The 19,856-nt window shown below is 40.0% G+C and overlaps 1 protein-coding gene across 3 annotated transcripts in view; it reads right to left on the bottom strand.

The window, feature by feature from the left end:
* ctrip (E3 ubiquitin-protein ligase ctrip) overlaps positions 1–19,856 on the bottom strand; it is an 894,611-nt gene that overhangs the window by 630,234 nt on the left and 244,521 nt on the right. For 2 of the 3 annotated variants that reach the window (XM_090377644.1, XM_090377653.1), the window contains exon 8: positions 2,195–2,290. The exons of the other annotated variant lie outside the window; for it this stretch is intronic. In XM_090377644.1, the coding sequence (XP_090233770.1) occupies positions 2,195–2,290 (96 nt within the window). The remainder of the gene's footprint in view (positions 1–2,194; positions 2,291–19,856) is intronic. 3 annotated transcript variants of the gene reach the window in all.

Genomic DNA, 19,856 nt, shown 5'->3' with positions numbered 1-19,856 from the left:
ACATAATCGGGCTACCAGTAAAAATTAAAAGTGAAATATACAGATTGATTGATTGAAGATTCAATTTGAAAGGAAACAAGTACTGGAAACTGATGGCACTGGGGAGAATGACCAGAATGTCAACCGATACTGATAGCAGTTAGCGAGATGAATCATCGTTAATAAGCAAGGCAAAGTTGCCAAATAAAGTCAGTTCTAAGTGGAAGTGATGTCATATCATCCATTTGGGAAACAATAATATTCTGTAAAGATTAGTGAATTAGAATAAATGCTTTATTTTGTATTTACTTTAATATATAATTCATTATTATTTTCCTTAACTAGAAAAGTCAATGCACACATTTTCTTAACATATTACAGTTCTTCCTTAAGAAGCTCTCAGGTGATGCGAATCATTGGGTGGTTGCAAGTTCGCCAATTACCGAGTTGCCACTGACAGGCCTCTTGCAAACACAGTTACCAGTATAAATAATTTTATCTCTTCATCCAATATTTTTTATGCCTTTTATGTTTCTTTTGATAATGGCATAACTGTAAACTAAATTATATAAGGAGAATAATGATATATAAAAAAGGAATAGATAAAATTTACTTAAAAATACTTTGAGTTTGGTGTTATGTCATGAAATAAAAGGGGGGTTTTGCATTTGAGAGAAACAGACAAAAGGCCACAACTGGTACCCCAAAAGGCCACATGCAGCTTTAAGTTAAGGCCACAGATTCCCCACCCCTGGCATAAACAATATGAAGGTATAGTCTTCCCATATCCACCTGATGACATGAATTTTCTGATAATCTCCATTCTGCTTGCTTCCAACTTGGTTTTATAAAGTTGCATAAAGGTATTAACCATGGTTAATTAACCTTTATAAAACAATGAGCCTAGCAAGAGTCGTGTGTTAGTTTCAATGCCATATTATACATACATAATACTACATTATACTTTGCCTAGGTATAAAACTGTTTTTTTTTTTGTTTTTTTTTTTTTTTTCAATTCTATCCTACCTACCTACCTACCTTTGTCATAATTCATGTGGTCATGCAGGCAAGCAACCATTTAGAATTTCACAGCCTGCCATTATCATTTGTGTTAACCTGTTAGATTCGTTCTTTAAGGATCAGATATATCAGATTAGGAAATGCTGAGATAATTGTACTTACTCAATGGCCATCAAAAGCCTATAAAATAGTTAAAATAAATGATTACAAGTAATCATAATTTTCAAAATCTAGTTTGGAGTAATAAAATTAGCTTCACCTTCTTAAGATGTTTTCCTGCCTAAAATATTAAAAAGAAGTGCACACAACTGTAGATATTCAAAACTGAGGCTGTAATCATAACTCGGCACTTTCCACTTTCCTCAATCACAAAACAGTTAATTTCTTTATCCCATGCCAGTAATTTAATTTTAGCTGCAAAATCATTGCTCAGTAATTAGAAATCAATGACCTGTCTTTATACTCTTGACCTGCTACTGCCATAGATTAAAAACTAGCTTTCATAAGTAGGTTGCATGTATGTTATTATCTCTCATTTATCTATTACACTTTTAGTAATATACCTAATATTTCATATCAAATGATTTTCAAAAAACTGCATACACACAAATTAGTTGATACTGTCCTTTAAATAAGATTCCTGTTTTTAAATTTGAATACCTATTTAGTTTTCCCTTTATGAGAGTGTTTAAAAAACAGGACATCTTAATTTTCTAAGTTATTGCTATAAGATCAATTTTGCATTCAATGCAAGACATCTTTCTGAAGCAGCATTAATTCCAAAGTTTCATTTTAATGCTTTTAAACTTATTTACTATTCCATCCTTTGTTGTTGTTGTTTTTTTTAATACACAACAATAAAAAAGATTCACTTTCAGCTTTGCGTTTCACCACTCATCTTCTCTTCATTTCAAAATCATTTTCTGTCTTTTTGTTTTCTGATTAACAGTTTGCATTTTATTTGAACATTGGGTATCAAAGTGTGACATTTTAACTTTGTCCATGACTCAATCAAACCTGCTAGAATGGCAATAAAAAATCATGTTGTTATTTTTTTGGCAATTTGACTCATAAATATTAATCAAATTTCTGATTAGTGGCAATACTGTTTGCAAAATCCAAAACGAAAGTTTCACACATGGACTAGATTTCCATTTATTTTGCAGGAAGATATAATTAAGGCAAATGAACTCACTTGCACTAGTTCCCATTGATCTATGAAGCAGATGTTGCATGCGTGGACCTAGGGCTCCAAAGAGATGGGGTGGAAGACCTCGTGCTTCAAGTAGAGCTGAAATTAATATACTAAGAATCAGAATGCAAAAAAAAATCAAATATTTGAAGCTAAATGCATGCATTTCCACGAGTCAAACCAAAATACCTCTTTTTATTATATTAGCCACTTTTGGGTTAAAAATAGCAATCAGAACTCATTATTATGCCACTAAAATCATGAGATAAAACAGTTGTCTTATACATGCTTTTCTCCTCTCTTAGATACAAATTAAAACTGTAAAGAAATCAAAACTTAACTTTTTCCCTCAATGGAAAGTAGACTTCTTTCAAATATCTGATGGTTTCTGAATGTCAAAAATGTTGAGACATGTAGAAAGAAATTATCTGCTCAGTTGCAATATTTTCATACCAAATAAACGGAACATTTCAAGCTTGTGTAGTATATGATTATTACTTCATTACAAGGCAGAAAGACCTTTTACAGATTATTCTAATGTATAAACTGAAGAAATAAGTATAATGATGCATGCATAAGTTGTTCTGCCCAGCAGGCTCCAATCTTCTTATTCTGGAGTCCAATTTAAAAAATATATATAAATAAATAAAAATTCACCTTTTCAAGCAGAAGCAGCTAAGAATTTGAGGCAAAACCCAGAATTACCATCTTTCAAGTATAGCAGAACACTGAAGTCTCTCTCTCTCTCTCTCTCTCTCACTCTCACACACACACACACACACACACACACACACACACACACACACACACACACACACACACACACACACACACACACACACACACACACACCTTTAATATGTATTAGCAGCCAAAATAGAACCCCACCAGAAACAAAAGTTACACAGCCTTTGCAAACATTAGCAATGTTCTTAAAGATTAATAAGGATGCAATCTTACTCTACAATAAAAAGTTTGCAAGTTCAATACTAATATATAGGCTCACCTCAACAACATTAATAATATTATTATTGTTGTTGTTATGATGGATGGAAGAGTTCCATCCATCACGGGGTGGAACCCCCAATCAGGGAGAAATAATAAGAGTAATAATAATAATATAAGAGAGCAACAATAATAATAATAATAAATTTTTGAAGTGTAGTGCAGCTTCAATATACTCTAGAATTGAAAGATCCTCTAGAATTGAAAAATAAACTACCACAAGAAACTCAACAGGTTGGGAGTCACTTCCCAAGAATTCAGCAGGCCTCATGCTGCTTAACTTTTTCAAATTAAATGAGTATTGCAGTTGGCTGATACCGAAGTACAAAAGATTTTATTTATAAGATTCATATTTAGCTGTAACAACTTTATTACTCTCTAATCCCTTCATTTTTGTTTTGGAAATTAGAAATGGGATAAATCTAGATTGGTTTGTACGTTTGTTTCTTGTCATGCAGGTGCCTCCGTAGCCAGGAGAGCAGGAGCAGCAGTGGGTAGCACACGCTTTTTGATTGGACAGGAGTTCGAGCCGGTGACCACCAAATATGGAGGATGCAGAAAGATAAGGGAATGACCACCGCATATCCCCGGAGCAATATGACCTTAGTAGCTAATGCTCCTAAAAACCAAATAAAAAACAAACAACCTTTTCATGCAGTCTTTATTGTGTATGTATATTCATGGATTAAATTTGTATTTAAGTTGTGCTATGAATTTATATTTGTATTTAGTGGTGCTATTAATTTACTTTGCTCCTGGCATAGCAAATCAATTTGAATTTGAAATACTGATTAAGTTGAATCAAATTCTGACATTACAGGAATAACAGAAATATGCTCCATTCTGCTATCATTCTAATGTAGGGAATGTGACACCCCAGAATTTTCATCATGAACTCCAATTATACATGAGCACAATTCAAGACAGTCCCAAATTTGATTAACTTACCGCCATTGTTATACAATACAAGGTTATATTCTGAACTAGACAGCATTAGTTTAGTATAGTATAGTATATAATATTTCCAATTAATCAGTAAAATTTATTAATCTTGTTGAACTTCATTGTCAATTAAATTGTACTTTTTAACTAAGTACACATAACGACTTAGATATTAGAAACGTAACATAATTAATTAATACATAACTGATACGGAAGTTATATAAAGAAACTCAAAGGTAATACTTGATACTGAAAAATATATATGCGTTGAGATAAAAGTTTCGGATTATAATTTTTGTATTTAAATTGAATCGATATTATGACTCAGACCAGAACAGCAAAGCAAAAGGCTCAACCTAAATGGAGTGCTGTACATGACATTGCCAAGGGGGATACTCTTTGTGTGTGTGTGTGTGTGTGTGTGTGTGTGTGTGTGTGTGTGTGTGTGTGTGTGTGTGTGTGTGTGTGTGTGTGTGTGTGTGTGTGTGCACGAGATGTAAAGAGTGTGAAGAAATGAGGGAACAACTCAGCGTTGTTATGGGCCTAAATGAGAGCTTGAAGGACAGGGTGGATGCCCCTCGAAGGATCTAAATTGAGAGGCCCATCAAGCTCTCAGCTGCCCACATCAATGCTGGAGCTTACACTTGATCATCACGCAACACAGCAGCAACCCCCAAGGCAGAATGCATTTGGGGGTTGCATGCACCAACAACTGCTAGTTCCTTGGGGACTGTTGTCAGGTAAACGGGGAACATGCTATGTAAAAAGCATAGGTGGAACAGGACCAGGGTATGTCTGCCAAGGGCAAAGGTTGATGACATTGTAGAGCGGATATCATCTTTTAAGAGCATAAAAGGTGATATTGCTGTACACGTCACAAATGATATTAATAGTAGGAGACCAGCAGAATTACTTCACAAGTACAGGTCTTCAATGTTGAAAAAAAAAGCCGTGAATTATAGGGTTGAATTTGAAAAAGTGTCTGCAATTCTGCCCACACACGATAGGAGGGAGTATATGGTGAGAGCCTTGTCGATCAATTCGGCCCTGGAAAGATTCTACAAGGCTCAAGGGGTAGAATTTTTTTCAGCCTGGTCTGTACTTGTTAATAGGAGAGACTGCTTCTACAGGGATGGGATACACTTAAATTGAAAGGGAGCAAGAATATTTGCTGATGCCATCGAGGCATTGTTAGGTGAATCGGAAAACTGCCAGATTGGGGGGGGATACAAGGACTAATATATTAAAAGTAGCCACTGGCAGAGATGAAAGAGATTCTTGCACTGCTTCTATTGGAATAAGCAGAAGCCTGAAAAACAAGATGCAGGATATTTCAGAGACTGCTGGTAGTCATTGCGGTACACGTAAACACATGGGTTCTGTTAGGGTAGCTAAGAATAGAAACAGCTGCATGTATACTTGAGTGTACACCAATGCTAGGAGTTTAGTAAATAAATTTGATGAATTTGAGGTATGGCTCAAAAACATCAAAGGCAGATATTGTTGGGATTTCAGAGATGTGGTGTCACACAGATATAAGGAATGCAGAACTGGAATTTGAGGAGTACAACGTCTACAGAAAGGACAGACAGGATAGGAAGGGAGGAGGGGTTATGCTATTAGTTAAGAAACACATAAAATCCAAGGAAGTGAAGCCAGTCAACAGCGCTGGACAGTGCAGTGTCAAGTCAGTTTGGTGTGACATAAGCATTGGGATATCAAAATTGATATTAGGAGTGTGCTATAGGCCTAATGACTGAGTATAATAAGAAACTGTACAACAGGGAAATAGAGTGGGCCAGTAAATCAGAGAATCTTCTAATGGGGGATTTTAATTTCCCAGATATTGACTGGAACTTTTGGGTTGGTCACTCACACACTAGCAAGGCTTTTGTGGATTTATTGGATGATTATTTTCTACATTAGCATGTCCGGGAGGCAACTAGAGGGAGTAATACTCTTGATTTGATTATCAGTAGTGATTCTTCATGCATTAAGAATCTGCAGATAAATGAACCACTAGGTGGCAGTGATCACAGTGTGCTGAAGTGGGATTTACTCAAAAAGGTAACTACCATTAGGGGTAAAGGGAAGGGTTATTGCTTTCGTAAAGGCGACTACGATGGACTGAGACAGTATTTAAATTCTATACAGTGGGACCAACTGATGATGTTACCAACAGCAAATTCAAAATGGGAAGCATTCAAAGAACTAATCTTGGAAGCTACTAGGCTTTACATACCAACTAAGAAATACTGTTCAAAGTTTAGGCCTAAATGGATGTCAGATGAACTAATGAGACATATGGCAGAGAAGAAAAATGCATGGGATACATACAAATTAACAACGAACACAGAAGCCTATGATAGATACAAGTTGATCTGTAAGCAAGTTACAAAGGAGGTTAGGCAGGCGAAGGCAGATTACGAGAAATCTTTGTCAAAGGACGCAAAGAAAAACAGCAAAGAGTTCTTGACTTATTTTTCCTCTAGAAGGAAGGGGATGAATCAGATTGGGCCACTTGATATGGGTGGGTCAACTATGATTCTGCTCAGGTAGCTAACAAACTAAATGAATATTTTGCATCGACATTCACACATGAGGAGTTATTCAGCGAGGGGAATGCCACAGGTGTATTCAACTCTAGCAGTAAGCTAGAGAATCTTGTAATAACAGAGTAAAGTGGAGGAGAAATTGTTGAAGATAAACACAAGAAAGGCATCTGGGGTGGATGGGATCTATCCAGTTATATTAAAGGAGGCAGCAAAGGAAGCAAAACCTTAGCCATAATTATGAGAGCTTCCTTGGACTCAGGGGAGGTACCCACAGACTGGAGATGTGCAAATGTGACCCCAATTCACGAAGGAGGATCAAAGGCTGACACAAGTAATTATAGACCTGTGAGTTTAACTTCTGTTCCAGGAAAATTAATGGAGTCATTAATTTTTGACTGAAGGACACTACTGATATGCTTCAGTAGTGTCCTTAACAACCCTGCCAACCTTTGTATCATCTGCAAACTTGGACATTAAGCTTGATATACCATCATCAATATCATTTATAAATACAGAAAACAACAATGGACCCAGAGGGACTCCACTAGTAACATTAGTCCACGATGAGCAGGACCCACTGATTACCACTTTGATTTTTCTCCCACTCTGTCTTCTCCCACTCAACCATCCCTTTATCCATAGCAGCAATTTGCCTCCAATGGCACACTGCTCCAATTTGTGCAGCAGTCTTCCATGTGCAACAGTATCCAAATCCTTTCTAAGATCCAAATATATAATATCAAAGTTATTCCCAGCATCCAGTTCTTTTGTGACTGCATCATAGTATCCAATCAAATTGGTCAGGCAAGACTTTCCCTTAGCAAAACCATGCTGTGTCCGAACTATAACTGAAGTCTTGTCTACATGATCCTGCAGTGCTTCTTTAACCAGCGTCTCCATTAATTTTCCAGTAACAGAAGTTAAACTCGCAGGTCTATAATTAATTGTGTCAGTCTTTGATCCTCCTTTGTGAATTGGGGTCACATTTGCACATCTCCAGTCTGTGGGTACCTTCCCTGAGTTCCAAGGAAGCTCGCATAATTATGGCTAAGGGCTTGCTTACTTCCTTTGCTGCATCCTTTAATATAACTGGATAGATCCTATCCACCCCTGGTGCCTTTTTTATGTTTATCCTCAACAATCTCTCTTTCACTTTCCTCTCATTTTTTTAAAAATCATCTAGCTCACTGCCAGAGTTTACTTCACCTATGGCATTCCACTTCCTGAATAACTCATGTGTGAATGTAGATGCCAAATACTCGTTTAGTTTGTTAGCCACCAGAGCAGGATCCTCAACTGTAGAACCAATCAATATCCAGTGGACCAATCTGATTCATCCTTTTCCTTCTAGAGTTTATATAGGTAAAGAACTCTCTTCTGTTTTTCTTTGCATGCTTTGCCAAGGATTTCTCATAAACTGCCTTTGCCTGCCTAACCTCCTTTGTGACTTGGTTACAGACCAGCTTATATCTATCATAGGCCTCCATGTCGCCCATTAATTTATATGTATGCCATTCAATTTTCTTCTGTTCCATATACCTCATTATTATTAGCTACATAGTGCAAGAAAGCCTAAGGCTTATGCTACACCAGCCAAAACAAAAATTCCCGAGTTACCCTAGAGAGAGAGAGAGCAGAAAGGAAAGTATAAGTGAATCACCAAGAAAGAGAAGAATGATGATACCCAGCTCAGGACCCTGGGTGCACCAAGCCCATAACGCACCAGATGTGAGCCACTGGGGTTCATCTGACATCCATTTAGGCCTTGAACAATATTTCTTAGTTGGTATATAAAGCCTAGTAGCTTCCAAGATAAGTTCTTTGAATGCTTCCCATTTTGAATTTGCTGCTGGTAACATCATCAGTTGGTCCCACGGTATAGAATTTAAATACTGTCTCAGTAGGTGGTAGATGACTTTCATCAACAGGTGAAATACCACCACTTTGCTTATTGGAGGCTTGAAGTGGTGAAACCCATGTTTAGTCTCTAGAGCAAAGTTTCCGGCATCCCTCTTCCCCCATACTTCTCCTTCAACCCATGCACGGTACTAAGTACTATAGGTTTTGATACCTTTCGTGTTTGGGGTTTCCATGAAAAAAAAAAAAAAGACCATCGTAGTCGCCTTTACGAAAGCAAAAACCCTTCCCTTTACCGCTAATGGTAGTTAACTCTTTGAGTAAATCACACTACAGCACACTGTGATCACTGACAGCTAGTGGTTCCTTTATCTGCAGATAAACAGAACCAACTTTTCATCTTCCTCGTTTATTCATCCAACTACCGTTTTCTGGAACAACCTTCGTTCATACGTATTTCCTGAAAATTCTAGTCTACAAAAGTTCAAGTCTAAAGTAAAAAAATAAATTCTTTCATCTTCTCAACCTCCAACCTATGCACGGTACTAATACCTTTCAAAAAAAAAAAATAAATAAAAGAAATGGATGGAGGAGATTTGTCACCCTCTTTAGGAACTGGCTGGATTGTGCAAATTTCCAAGCAGAAGGGAAAACACTTTTTTTGTTTTCTTTGTTTTTTTTAGGAGCATTAGAAACTAAGGGCATATTGCTCCGGGGATATGCAGTGTTCATTCCCTGACCTTTCCGCATCCTCCATATTTGGTGGCTCACGGGCTCGACCACCCGGTCTAATCAAGAAGCGTGTGCTACGCACTGCTGCTCCTGCCCACGGAGACACCAAAACACCTTTTGAATAAGAAAGTGAATAAAGGCAACACTGAACAGGAGTAAATTCAGTACAGGTATGAGAACAAGTGGAGAAATACCAACAGGACCTGGCACTTTCTTAGCATCAAAACACTTCTGACATATTTCTGTCGGTTGGTTGGTTGGTTTTGATTTTATTGGCGCATTAGCTACTGAGGCTATAATGTGCCAAGACCAAGTCATATATAAAAAATTTTAAACTTTCAGTGACCAAATTACTTAGGTCACTATGTCAAAATATATAACAAATGTATAAAGGATAAATAAATAGAAAATCACAATAAAATGTAAATTTTATATATGAGCAAAAATGTTTATTGATTTTAAAAAGCTAAAAACAGCAGACACATGGTTATTGTCGGATAAAATCTGACTGAGTGTATAAGGCTCAGCCGGATGACTAAAAACGGTAAAATATAAATCACGTTCTTGTCTAAAACATGGACACACGGTTAAAATGTTATGAATAGTTAAAATGGTGCCACAGTTCTCGCACATAGGACAGTCATCCACCCTCAGCAGAAAAGCATGTGTAAGATGGCTATGTCCTATGCGGAGACGAGCTAGAACAACTTCCTCTTTGCGGTTCCTGCGCAGACTAGACTGCCATTGTTGGATTACAGGCTTTATCTGATAGAGCTTGTTTGTGACTTGCTCATGCCAAGATTGTTGCCATTGGGAATGTAATTTAGTTTGTATTAGCTGCCTGTAGTCTGTATAGGGGACTAACAGGCAATAAGTGTTGTGTGGTTCTGGTGATCTGGCCGCAGCATCTGCCAGTTCATTTCCCCTGATCCCAATGTGGCTCAGAATCAAGCAGAAACGAATGTCGAATGAACACTCAAACAGGGAATGTAATGTCTGCTGAATCCGTGTCACAATCGGATGAGGATTATACCTCATCGACGATAAAGCCTGCAGTGTACTTGAAGAGTCAGTGTACACCATACATCTTTGGTACTTACGGGTTTTAATGTGGTCCAAGGCTAGCTCAATAGTATACAACTCAGCAGTGTATATGCTGCATTCGTGTGGAATCTTCCCAGAGATAATACTATCTGGAAAGATAGCTGCAGATCCTACAGACAACTCTGATTTCGAGCCATCGGTGAACACAGGCAAAAAATCAGAGTAATCGGATCGGTGGGCAGCATAGAGTTGCTGGTAGACAGATGTTGAGGTCTCAGGCTTTACCCATTTCTTAAGGGAAAAGTCACAGGATGGGATATGAGCATGCCAGGGTGGAAGAGTTTCTTTTGGTGTTTTTGCAACCTTGTCTACCGTGATGTTAAACTCTCTGAGTAGCTCTTGGACACGAATACCAAAAGGTCGATTGGCAGTCTGACGGGTATTGTACAAGTTTTCCCAACGTGGCTCGAAAACAGGTGTCAACGTAGGATGGTCTGGCAGGGATTTCAACTTTAACGCATAGTTTAAAGACAGCTGCTTATGTCGAAGGGGTAACGGTGGTTCATTTACTTTGACGTATATGCTCTGGACAGGAGATGTTCAAAATGCTCCAGTAGCGATATGGATAGCCTGACGGTGGACAGGGTCCAACCATCAGAGGACACTATCTCTGGCTGAGGAGAATACCTGGGACCCGTAATCTAATTTGGATCATACAAAGTGCACGGTAAAGCCGCAGTAGGGTGCATCGATCTGCTCCCCAACGCACGGAGGAGAGAGAGCGGAGAATATTTAGCACCTCGTGCATTTTGTACGAAATTGACGAATATGTTCGAGAAAGGTCAACTTTTTATCAAACAAGTCCCAAGAATTTTGTGTCTGACACTACTGGAATAACACTTTGTCCGAGCCTTAATTCAGGTTCAGGATGAAGATTACGCTTGCGACAAAAGTGTACGCAAACGGTCTTCTCCGGCGAGAACCTGAAGCCATTAGCAAGTGTCCAGGAATTAAGGCGATCAATGGCTTTCTGCATTTGTCTTTCAATAACCCTCATGTTGCATGACTGACAAAATATGCCAAAGTCATCAACATAGAGGGCACAGTTTACAGTTGGAGGAAGTTGTTCTGTGATGGAATTTACTTTGATGGCAAAAAGCGTGACACTTAATACTGATCCTTGTGGTACTCCCTACTCTTGGCTGAAGGAACGAGAGAGTGAGGATCCCACACGAACTTGGAAAGATCGATTGGCTAAAAAGTTTTTAATAAAAATGGGGAGTTGCCCCCTAGGACCAAGGCTATGCAGATCTTTTAAGATGCCAAATCTCCAAGTTCTGTCATACGCTTTCTCCATGTCAAAGAACACCGACGCCAAGTGTTCGCGTTTTAGGAAAGCATCCCGGATGGATGCTTCCAATCTAATAAGATGGTCCAAAGTGGACCAGTTCCTTCGGAAGCCGCACTGGATGTTGGAGAGAAGGTCATTTGATTCTAGATACCATATTAAACGATAATTAACCATTCTCTCCAGGATTTTGCACAGACAGCTAGTCAGAGCAATAGGACGATAATTGGTGGTGACTTTTGGATCCTTTCCTGGCTTAGGAAAGGCAAGAACGATTGCCTTTCACCAAGAGTCCGGAAACTGCCCTTCAATAAAGATTCTGTTATACAGAAGGAGCAGACAATCCATAGATTTTGGTGAAAGATGTTTAATCATTTCATAATGGATGCCATCTGGTCCAACAGCACTTGCTTTGGAAAGAGTGAGGGCTCTTTTCAGTTCCTCTATAGTGAATGCCCCATTGTAGGGATAGAGCCCCTTGGACTTAAAATTAAGTGCTTGTTTTTCCAGTTTATGTTTCAGGACCAGGAACTCTGGGGAATATGAGGATGTTGCGGAGATGTTAGAGAATGTTTCCCCAAGAGCATTGGCTATTGCAGTTGGATCTGCAATAGTGCATCCATTATAATCTAGGATTGAAGGAGGGTGGGATGTATATTTTCCCTTCATTTTCTGGATTTTATCCCAGACTACCTTAGAGTTGGTAGACTGGTTAATAGATGATGTAAAACGGATCCACGATTCCTTTTGACTCTGACGACGGATGTAGTGTGCTTTGGCTCGTGCGCGTTTGAAGGCTATAAGGTTGTTCGTGGTAGGATATCGCTGAAACATCCCCCACACTTTGTTTTGAGCCTTTTTTGCTGTTGTGCATTGTGAATTCCACCAAGGTTTGGGAAATGGTGGAAACCGGGCAGATTTTTTTGGGACAGCATTTGCAGCTGCTTGGACAATGATTTCTGTGATGTACTTTACTGCGTCATTGATCGGTTCCCGACTGACTGTACTGAGGTCAAAATTTGCCTGATGTTGGAAGGCATTCCAGTCACCGTGATCAAACTTCCACCATGGTAACCTAAAAGGAAGACATGGTCTCTCCCACTGTGTCACAAGGTTATCACAGGGAAGTGATCACTTCCGTATGGATTCTCCTCCACTTCCCAAGTGAGTGAAGGGAGTAGAGAAGGGGAGCAGATAGAGAGATCAATGGCAGAAAAAGTATGGGTAGGCATGTGGAAGGTGTTCCAGTATTTAGAAGGGAAAGGTCATTGTCATTGAGCATACGCTCTATGACTTGTCCCCTTCCGTTGATGTTAGCACTACCCCACAGGGTGTTATGTCCGTTAAAATCCCCGGAAAGTAAGAAAGGGGGAGGCAACTGCGTTAGAAGATCATCAAGGTCTTCCTGGGAGATGTCAGTCCCAGGTGGCAAATAGATAGAGCAGACCGTTAATAAAAATCCCACCGTAAGGCAAATTGCAACAGCTTCTATGCTAGTTGTAATTAGCAAGGGCTGCACTGCGGTCTGGTTACCCACAAGGATAGCCACTCCCCCATGAGCAGAGCCATCAGCAATTCTATCCTTTCGAAAAATTGCGATGTTGTGCATGCCTTTAGATATGTCTCCTGCAAGCAAAAGCAAACTGGCTCGTGCTTTTGCAGGAGGGCCTTGATGTCATCAATATTTCGCCGGAATCCACGACAATTCCATTGTAGGAATTTAGCCATTATTTTGGCTTGGTGGGTCCATCAGGCAGCTTCCGAGGTGCTGAGGGCTTACTTTTATCAGTCTTGGGTTTATCTTTTTTTGGAGAAGAATGGACGCTGTCCCGTGTCCATTTCTTCCTCTGCAAAGAGTTCCAAGACTGAATCTTCGGGTACCTCCTTCTGCTCAACATCCATGTTTTCTTGGGTACTAGGGGGGGGGCCTTCCCCTTTCTTATTCTTTTCTTTCGTAATTACCTTGGTTACTTGTGGAGCATTGGAGATACTGATATAGGAGTGGCAGCTGATTGGTTTTTCTGTGCAGGTTTTTGAGAACTTAAGAGATAACGCGCGATGGGAGCAAAAGACTCCTTTGGAGGAATGGTCATGTCCGTTTGAGTTCCGACAGAACATCTGCCTGCTACCTTCTGGGCGTAGGTAGGTTTGTTGATATTCAGGGGTTTCACCGATTTCCTTGCCTCCTGGTATGATATATTTAGCTCTGCCTTCAGCCGTTGAATTTCTTTTTGTTCTTTCCACCTCTGGCATGCTCGTGAGTAGGCCGGGTGTTCGCCTTCACAGTTAATACAGGTGGGTTTTGCGGTTGAACATGCTGTTGTTTCGTGGTCCTTTTCACCGCATCGAGCGCATGCAAGGACTCCACGGTAGGCCATTTGAGAATGTTCATACTTCTGGCATTTAAAACACCGTAAAGGGTTCGGAACGTATGGACGCACTGAACAATTGATGTATCCAGCTTTAATCTCGTCAGGAGGTTTAGGAGAGTTAAAAGTCAGGATAATGCTCCTGGTTTTAACAATTTTTCCATTCCTTCACACAGTAATTCTCTTGACAGCAATAACTCTCTGTGGTTTTAATTTGGAACAGATTTCCTCCTCGGTTACGTCGAGAAGGTCCCACTCCGAAATGACACCTCTCGATGAATTGAGTGTTCTGTGTGGTGTCACTGTTATGGGTACTTCTCCGATTGATGTTGTTCGGAGTAGATGTTCCAATTGCCTGTCATTTTTAGTTTCAATTAAAAGGTCTCCAGAATGAAGCCTCTTAACTGATTTGGGTGAACCTGTTAACCCATCTAACCCTTTTTGAATAAAAAAGGGCGACATTTTACCAATCGGTGTTTCATTGGTAGAATGCATAATTAGGAACCTTCGGACAGACCCTGATGGTAATTCAGTTCGCTGCCTCTTTTTAGCAATAATGCTATCTGTCTCCTTTTCACTGATTTCAGATAGGGCCCCTGAATCCTGTCCCTCGGACCGTGAGGGTAGGGGCATGGCATTGACACAGTTGACCCTCGCAGGCGAGCCTATAGCCGATTGATCCTAGCCGGGCCTTCCAGGACCTCCCGTCTTGTCGAAGCAGGGGCCAAAGTGGTGTATTGAAGCTGGGCCCCTCAACCACCAGGATCCCCCTTTCCGAATTTCCACAGGTCGCAGCACACGGCAAACACGCCGGATTCCTTTGATGTAAGCCTGGAACATGGGCTGTGGGCGTTGGATCCCAGTGATGCTAGTCTGGAAGTCCAGCAGCGTCACTGGGAGGTCCCCTCACCACGTACAGGTGCTCACGTCGAGGGGTATTTCTGTCGGAAAACCAGAGGAGGCATTAAATGGAGTGTATTGGGAACAGCAGTGGTGGTTTACAATAATCATCAATATACAAGTTGAAAGGAAATTAAGATGCTGGCACATCAGCTTTATCTTTAGCTGAAGTTTTTTTTTTTTTTTTTTTTTTTATGAGAACCCCAAACATGAGAGGTATTAGAACCTATAGTACTTAGTACTGTACTATGGGTTGGAGGTTGAGAAGACGAAAGAAGATATTTGTTGAAATTGGACTTGAACTTCTGTAGATTGTAATTTTCAGGAAATACGTATGAAGGAAGGTTGTTCCAGAAAACGGCAGTTGAATGAATAAATGAGGAAGATAAAAAGTTGGTTCTGTGGGTTTGAAGCTGGACAGTAAATGGATGTTGGCTGGCGGCGGCACGTGTTCGGACTGTTTTGAAAGAAAGAGCGGGAATTATAGAAGCCAATTCAGAAGAACAGTGCCCATGGAAGTATCTGTAGAAGAGGCATGCAGCAGAAACAGTTCGTCTATGACAAAGCGAGTGGAGAGACTCTGTTAGAGATGAATTATTAATTAACCTAACTGCCCTCTTCTGAATGCAATCAAGAAGCCTGAGAGAGGTTTTGGGGGCACCACCCCAGATGCGGGAACAATATTCCATGGCAGGGCCGATTTGCGATTTATACAGAGTGAGCAGCTGTTTGGAAGAAAAGTAATGCCGAGAGCAAAAGAGAAAACCAAGTTTTTAAATGCAGAAGAAGCAATATTTGTAATGTGCTTGTGCCAAGAGAGATTAGAAGTTAGGGTAATCCCCAAAAGAGATATATCATTTTGCCTAGAAATCGGAGTGTCACTAAAGATAAGCATAGGTGCAGAAGAATCCTTTTTGCGAGATATAAGACAAGACTGAGTTTTAGAAGGGATGAAATCAACTAAGTTGTCTTTGCCCCACTGGAGAATTACCTGAAGATCGACATTTAAGGAATTGGCAGCAGATTTGAGAACTTGAAGCTGATTGAGCTGGACAAGGTTTCTCAAAATGGAAAGTTGAATGTAATGTGCTATCATCGGCAAAACTATGGATAGGATTTCCAGTCAATGGAAGAAGGTCATTGATATTCAAGATGAAAAGAGTGGGAGAAAGAACTGAACCTTGAGGGACAGGGACACCGGCATTAGAGGAGAAGTTAGAAGACAGAGAGCCATCTACCATCACCCTCAGTGAGCGATCAGAGAGAAAACTGGATAACCAATTACTAAAAACAGTTGGCAAACCATAAGATGGAAGCTTGTTTAGAAGACCTTTATGTCAAACACGATCAAAAGCCTTTGAGATGTCAAGGGCAACTACTTGTGTTTCACCAAACCTTTCCATTGAATTAGTCCATAAATGGGTAACATAAGCCAGAATATCACCAGTGGATCGACACTGACGGAATCCATACTGGCGATCGTTGATCAGACGGAAGGGTTTTTTTTTTTTTTTTTTTTTTTCTGTTAGTTATTCGCGCATCGGCTTCTGTGGCTATAATGCACCTCCCAAGGTTTTTTGCAGTACTCTAATCCATGCCCGAGGCGGGATTCGAACCCGCGACCTTTGGGTTGCCAGGCAGGCACTTTACCCACCCGGCTAGCCCGATCGGCACAGACGGAAGGTTTCTAGGTAGTTTAAGAGTTGGCGGTTAATTGATTTCTCCATTACTTTAGAAAGAATAGAAGTAATTGCAATGGCACGATAATTGGATGGGAGGGATTTGTCACCCTTTTTAGGAACTGGCTGGATATGAGCAAATTTCCAAGCAGAAGGAAAAACACCTTTGGAATAAGAAAGTGAAAAAAGGCGGCAAAGAATAGGAGTAAGTTCAGGAGCACAGGTTTTGAGAACAAGTGGAGAAATACCATCAGGACCTGGAGCTTTCTTAGCATCAAGATTCATCAAAATCCTTCTGATATCCTTTTGACGGAAGACCACAGGAGGCATTGAATGGAGCATGTTGAGAATGGTGGGTGGTGTTTTCCCAAGATCATTAATACATGAGCTCGAAGAAAAATGGGATGCTAGCAGGTCAGCTTTATCCTTGGCTGAAGTGACAACAGAACCATCTGGTTTGGACAGAGGTGGGAGCAGAGATGGGCAAAAGTTGCGGCCAATAGCTTTGGCAAGGAGACCAGAATGCTCGGCTACCATTAGGGCAAGAAGCAAGTTTTCTACTCTTAGCCTGTTCAAACTGTAGTTTGGACAGATTAATAACTGCCTTACAATTGTTGCGAGCTTTGGTGTAGGCAGAAAATGAAACTGAAGAATTAGAAACAAGCCAATTACGATATGCAACATTCTTCTCTTGGACAGCCTTAGCACATTTATTGGAAAACCAAGGTTTAGATAAAGGAAGAGATTTTAAAGTGGAGTGTGGGATAAAGGATTCCTTTCCTGCAAGAATAATTTCACTGACACGATCTGAGCAAACGTTGACATCAGAAGTTTTGAAACAGTAATCAGACCAAGGAAAAGAAGAAAAGAAGTCTCGCAGGTCATCCCATTTTGCATTCTTGTAATGCCAAACAATACGAGGTTGGGTATAGCCATGAGATAAAGGTTCCATTGGAGAAGAGACAATCACCAAGTTGTGATCTGAAGTGCCTAAAGGACCTCTCACTTCGACCGTGTACTTAGAAGGGTTGTTTGTGAGAAAATGATCAAGCGTATTGGCTGTATGATTAGGATTGTCCGGTATTCTTGTAGGTAAATGAACAATCTGTGCTAGGTCATTAGTAATTGCAAAAGCCTGAGCATCTCGACCTGCTGGGTCGGTGTGACTAGAAAACGGAAGCCAGCTGGAGTTGTGAACGTTAAAATCACCAAGGAAAATTACCTCACTGTTAGGAAAGTTGGACTGGAGAAAGTCAAGTTGCAAAGAGAGGAAGTCAAAGAGCTCCAAGTGATTAGTGGAGTTGGGAGAACGGTAGAGACAACAGATGAATTTTACACAATGAGGTAGAGAGATTTTAAGACAGAGAAGATCAAAGAGAGGAGATTCCAAATTGCCAAGTCTCTGACAGAGAATATCAGAACGGACATATGCACAAGTACCACCTTTGAGGCAAAAGGAATCATACAGCAAATAATTTGGACATCTGAGATAAGCAATAGTTGAATCAACTGATAACTGAGATTCAGTCAGAAAAAGTACATGGGGTTTGGAAGACTGCAAGTGGAAATGGACATCATTGAGATTCGAATTGAGAGACACGTATATTTGTGAAATGAATTAGGAAGTGGCAATAAGCTATCTGGTTTTGACAGAGTTGGGAAAAAGTAGTGACAAACAGTTTTGACAAGAAACGGAATGCTCGGCTACCATTTGGACAATAAGCAGCTTTTCTACTCTTAGCCTGTTGGAAATCTAGTTTGGACAGATTAATAACTGCTTTACAATTGTCAGGAGGAAATGAACTTGGAGATTTGGATACAAGCCAATTGTGATATCGTAGTAGTAGCAGCAGCAAGTAGCAGTACAGGTATGAGACCTGTTAATAGCAAATGATGCAAGAAAGCAAGCTATAAAGCACCATTAAAAGGGGGGGGGGAACTACACTGTTCACCCATCTATACCCTCCACGAATTTGTCTAGTTTTCTTCCTTGAACTTATTCACAACTTGACCACTTGCACAACAACAGATGGAAGCCTGTTCCAACAACCGCTGGTAGAAGGCAAACTTTCACACATATAAACTACAACCATCCTTCCTCAACTTGAATTTATGCCCATCCTCCTCCTCCTGTCTGCAGTCTCAGGAAATGAATAAATGCCATTATCATTCAACTTACTCAATCCATACAAGTCTTTAAACACTTCAATCAGATCTCCCCATAGGTGCTGAGTCTTGAGACGCTAAAATTTACAGAACTGAAGCCTTTCTAGGGAAAAGTATCCTTTTTTTCCCTTCACCAATCTGTTTGCCCTTCTCTGCACCTGTTCCAGCAGATCTATATCCTTCCCGATGTGAGGCCTTCGGACCTGTATACAGTACTCAAGATGCGGTCTAACCATGGCCTTATAAAAGAGGATAATCACCTCCTTATCCTGGGTAGCAAAGTCATTATCACTGACAAAACCCCATGAGCACTCTTGGCAACATGTCTGCATTGTAATTATAGACCTGTGAGCTTAACTTCTGTTCCAGGAAAATTAATGGAGGCACTGGTTAAAGAAGCACTGCAGGATCATTTAGACAAGACAAGATTTAGACAAGAGAACACTGCATGGAATCCTCCCCAAGACCTATTGAATGGACACACCACCCCGTGAATTTAACTGACCGCCCAGGGAAAATTTAAGCAATTCTCACAGTACTGTATGGTACTGCTCACTAATCTCGATCAATATTAATTTGAACATACTATACGATTGAGATCAATGCGACAGGAGCATATAATGTTAAATTATGCAATTCATTTTTGCTCTGGATCGCTTAAGTCACATTTTTAAATAACAGAAAATTTTATAATACTGACTGCAAAATAGTACACTTCCCACAAGGCAACTTCATAATGCCACCCAGCTGGCAATATTTTCTGAGGAGAACACAGCCACGTATGACTGCACAACTATCTCCAGGTCTTTTTCATTCTCCACTACCCAAGCATAGTACCACACAGTTAAAAAGTTAATCTGGGGTTACTGCTACCCATGTGCATTACCTTGCATTTGGCAATGTTAAAATTAAAATACCACTTCTCAGCCCATTGACCCAATTTTCATAGATCTTTTTGCAGTAGCTCAAACTCAATGACTGTGTTAAACCAACCTGCTAACATTTGTATCATTTGCAAACTTACATTAAGCCTGATATACCTTCATCAATATCATTAATAAATATTGA

Source organism: Mastigoproctus giganteus, chromosome 1 (assembly GCF_048544385.1).
Source record: "Mastigoproctus giganteus isolate SK-2022 chromosome 1, ASM4854438v1, whole genome shotgun sequence".
Classification (NCBI taxonomy): Eukaryota; Metazoa; Arthropoda; class Arachnida; order Uropygi; family Thelyphonidae; genus Mastigoproctus; species Mastigoproctus giganteus.
This window is presented reverse-complemented; position numbering and strand designations above follow the sequence as displayed.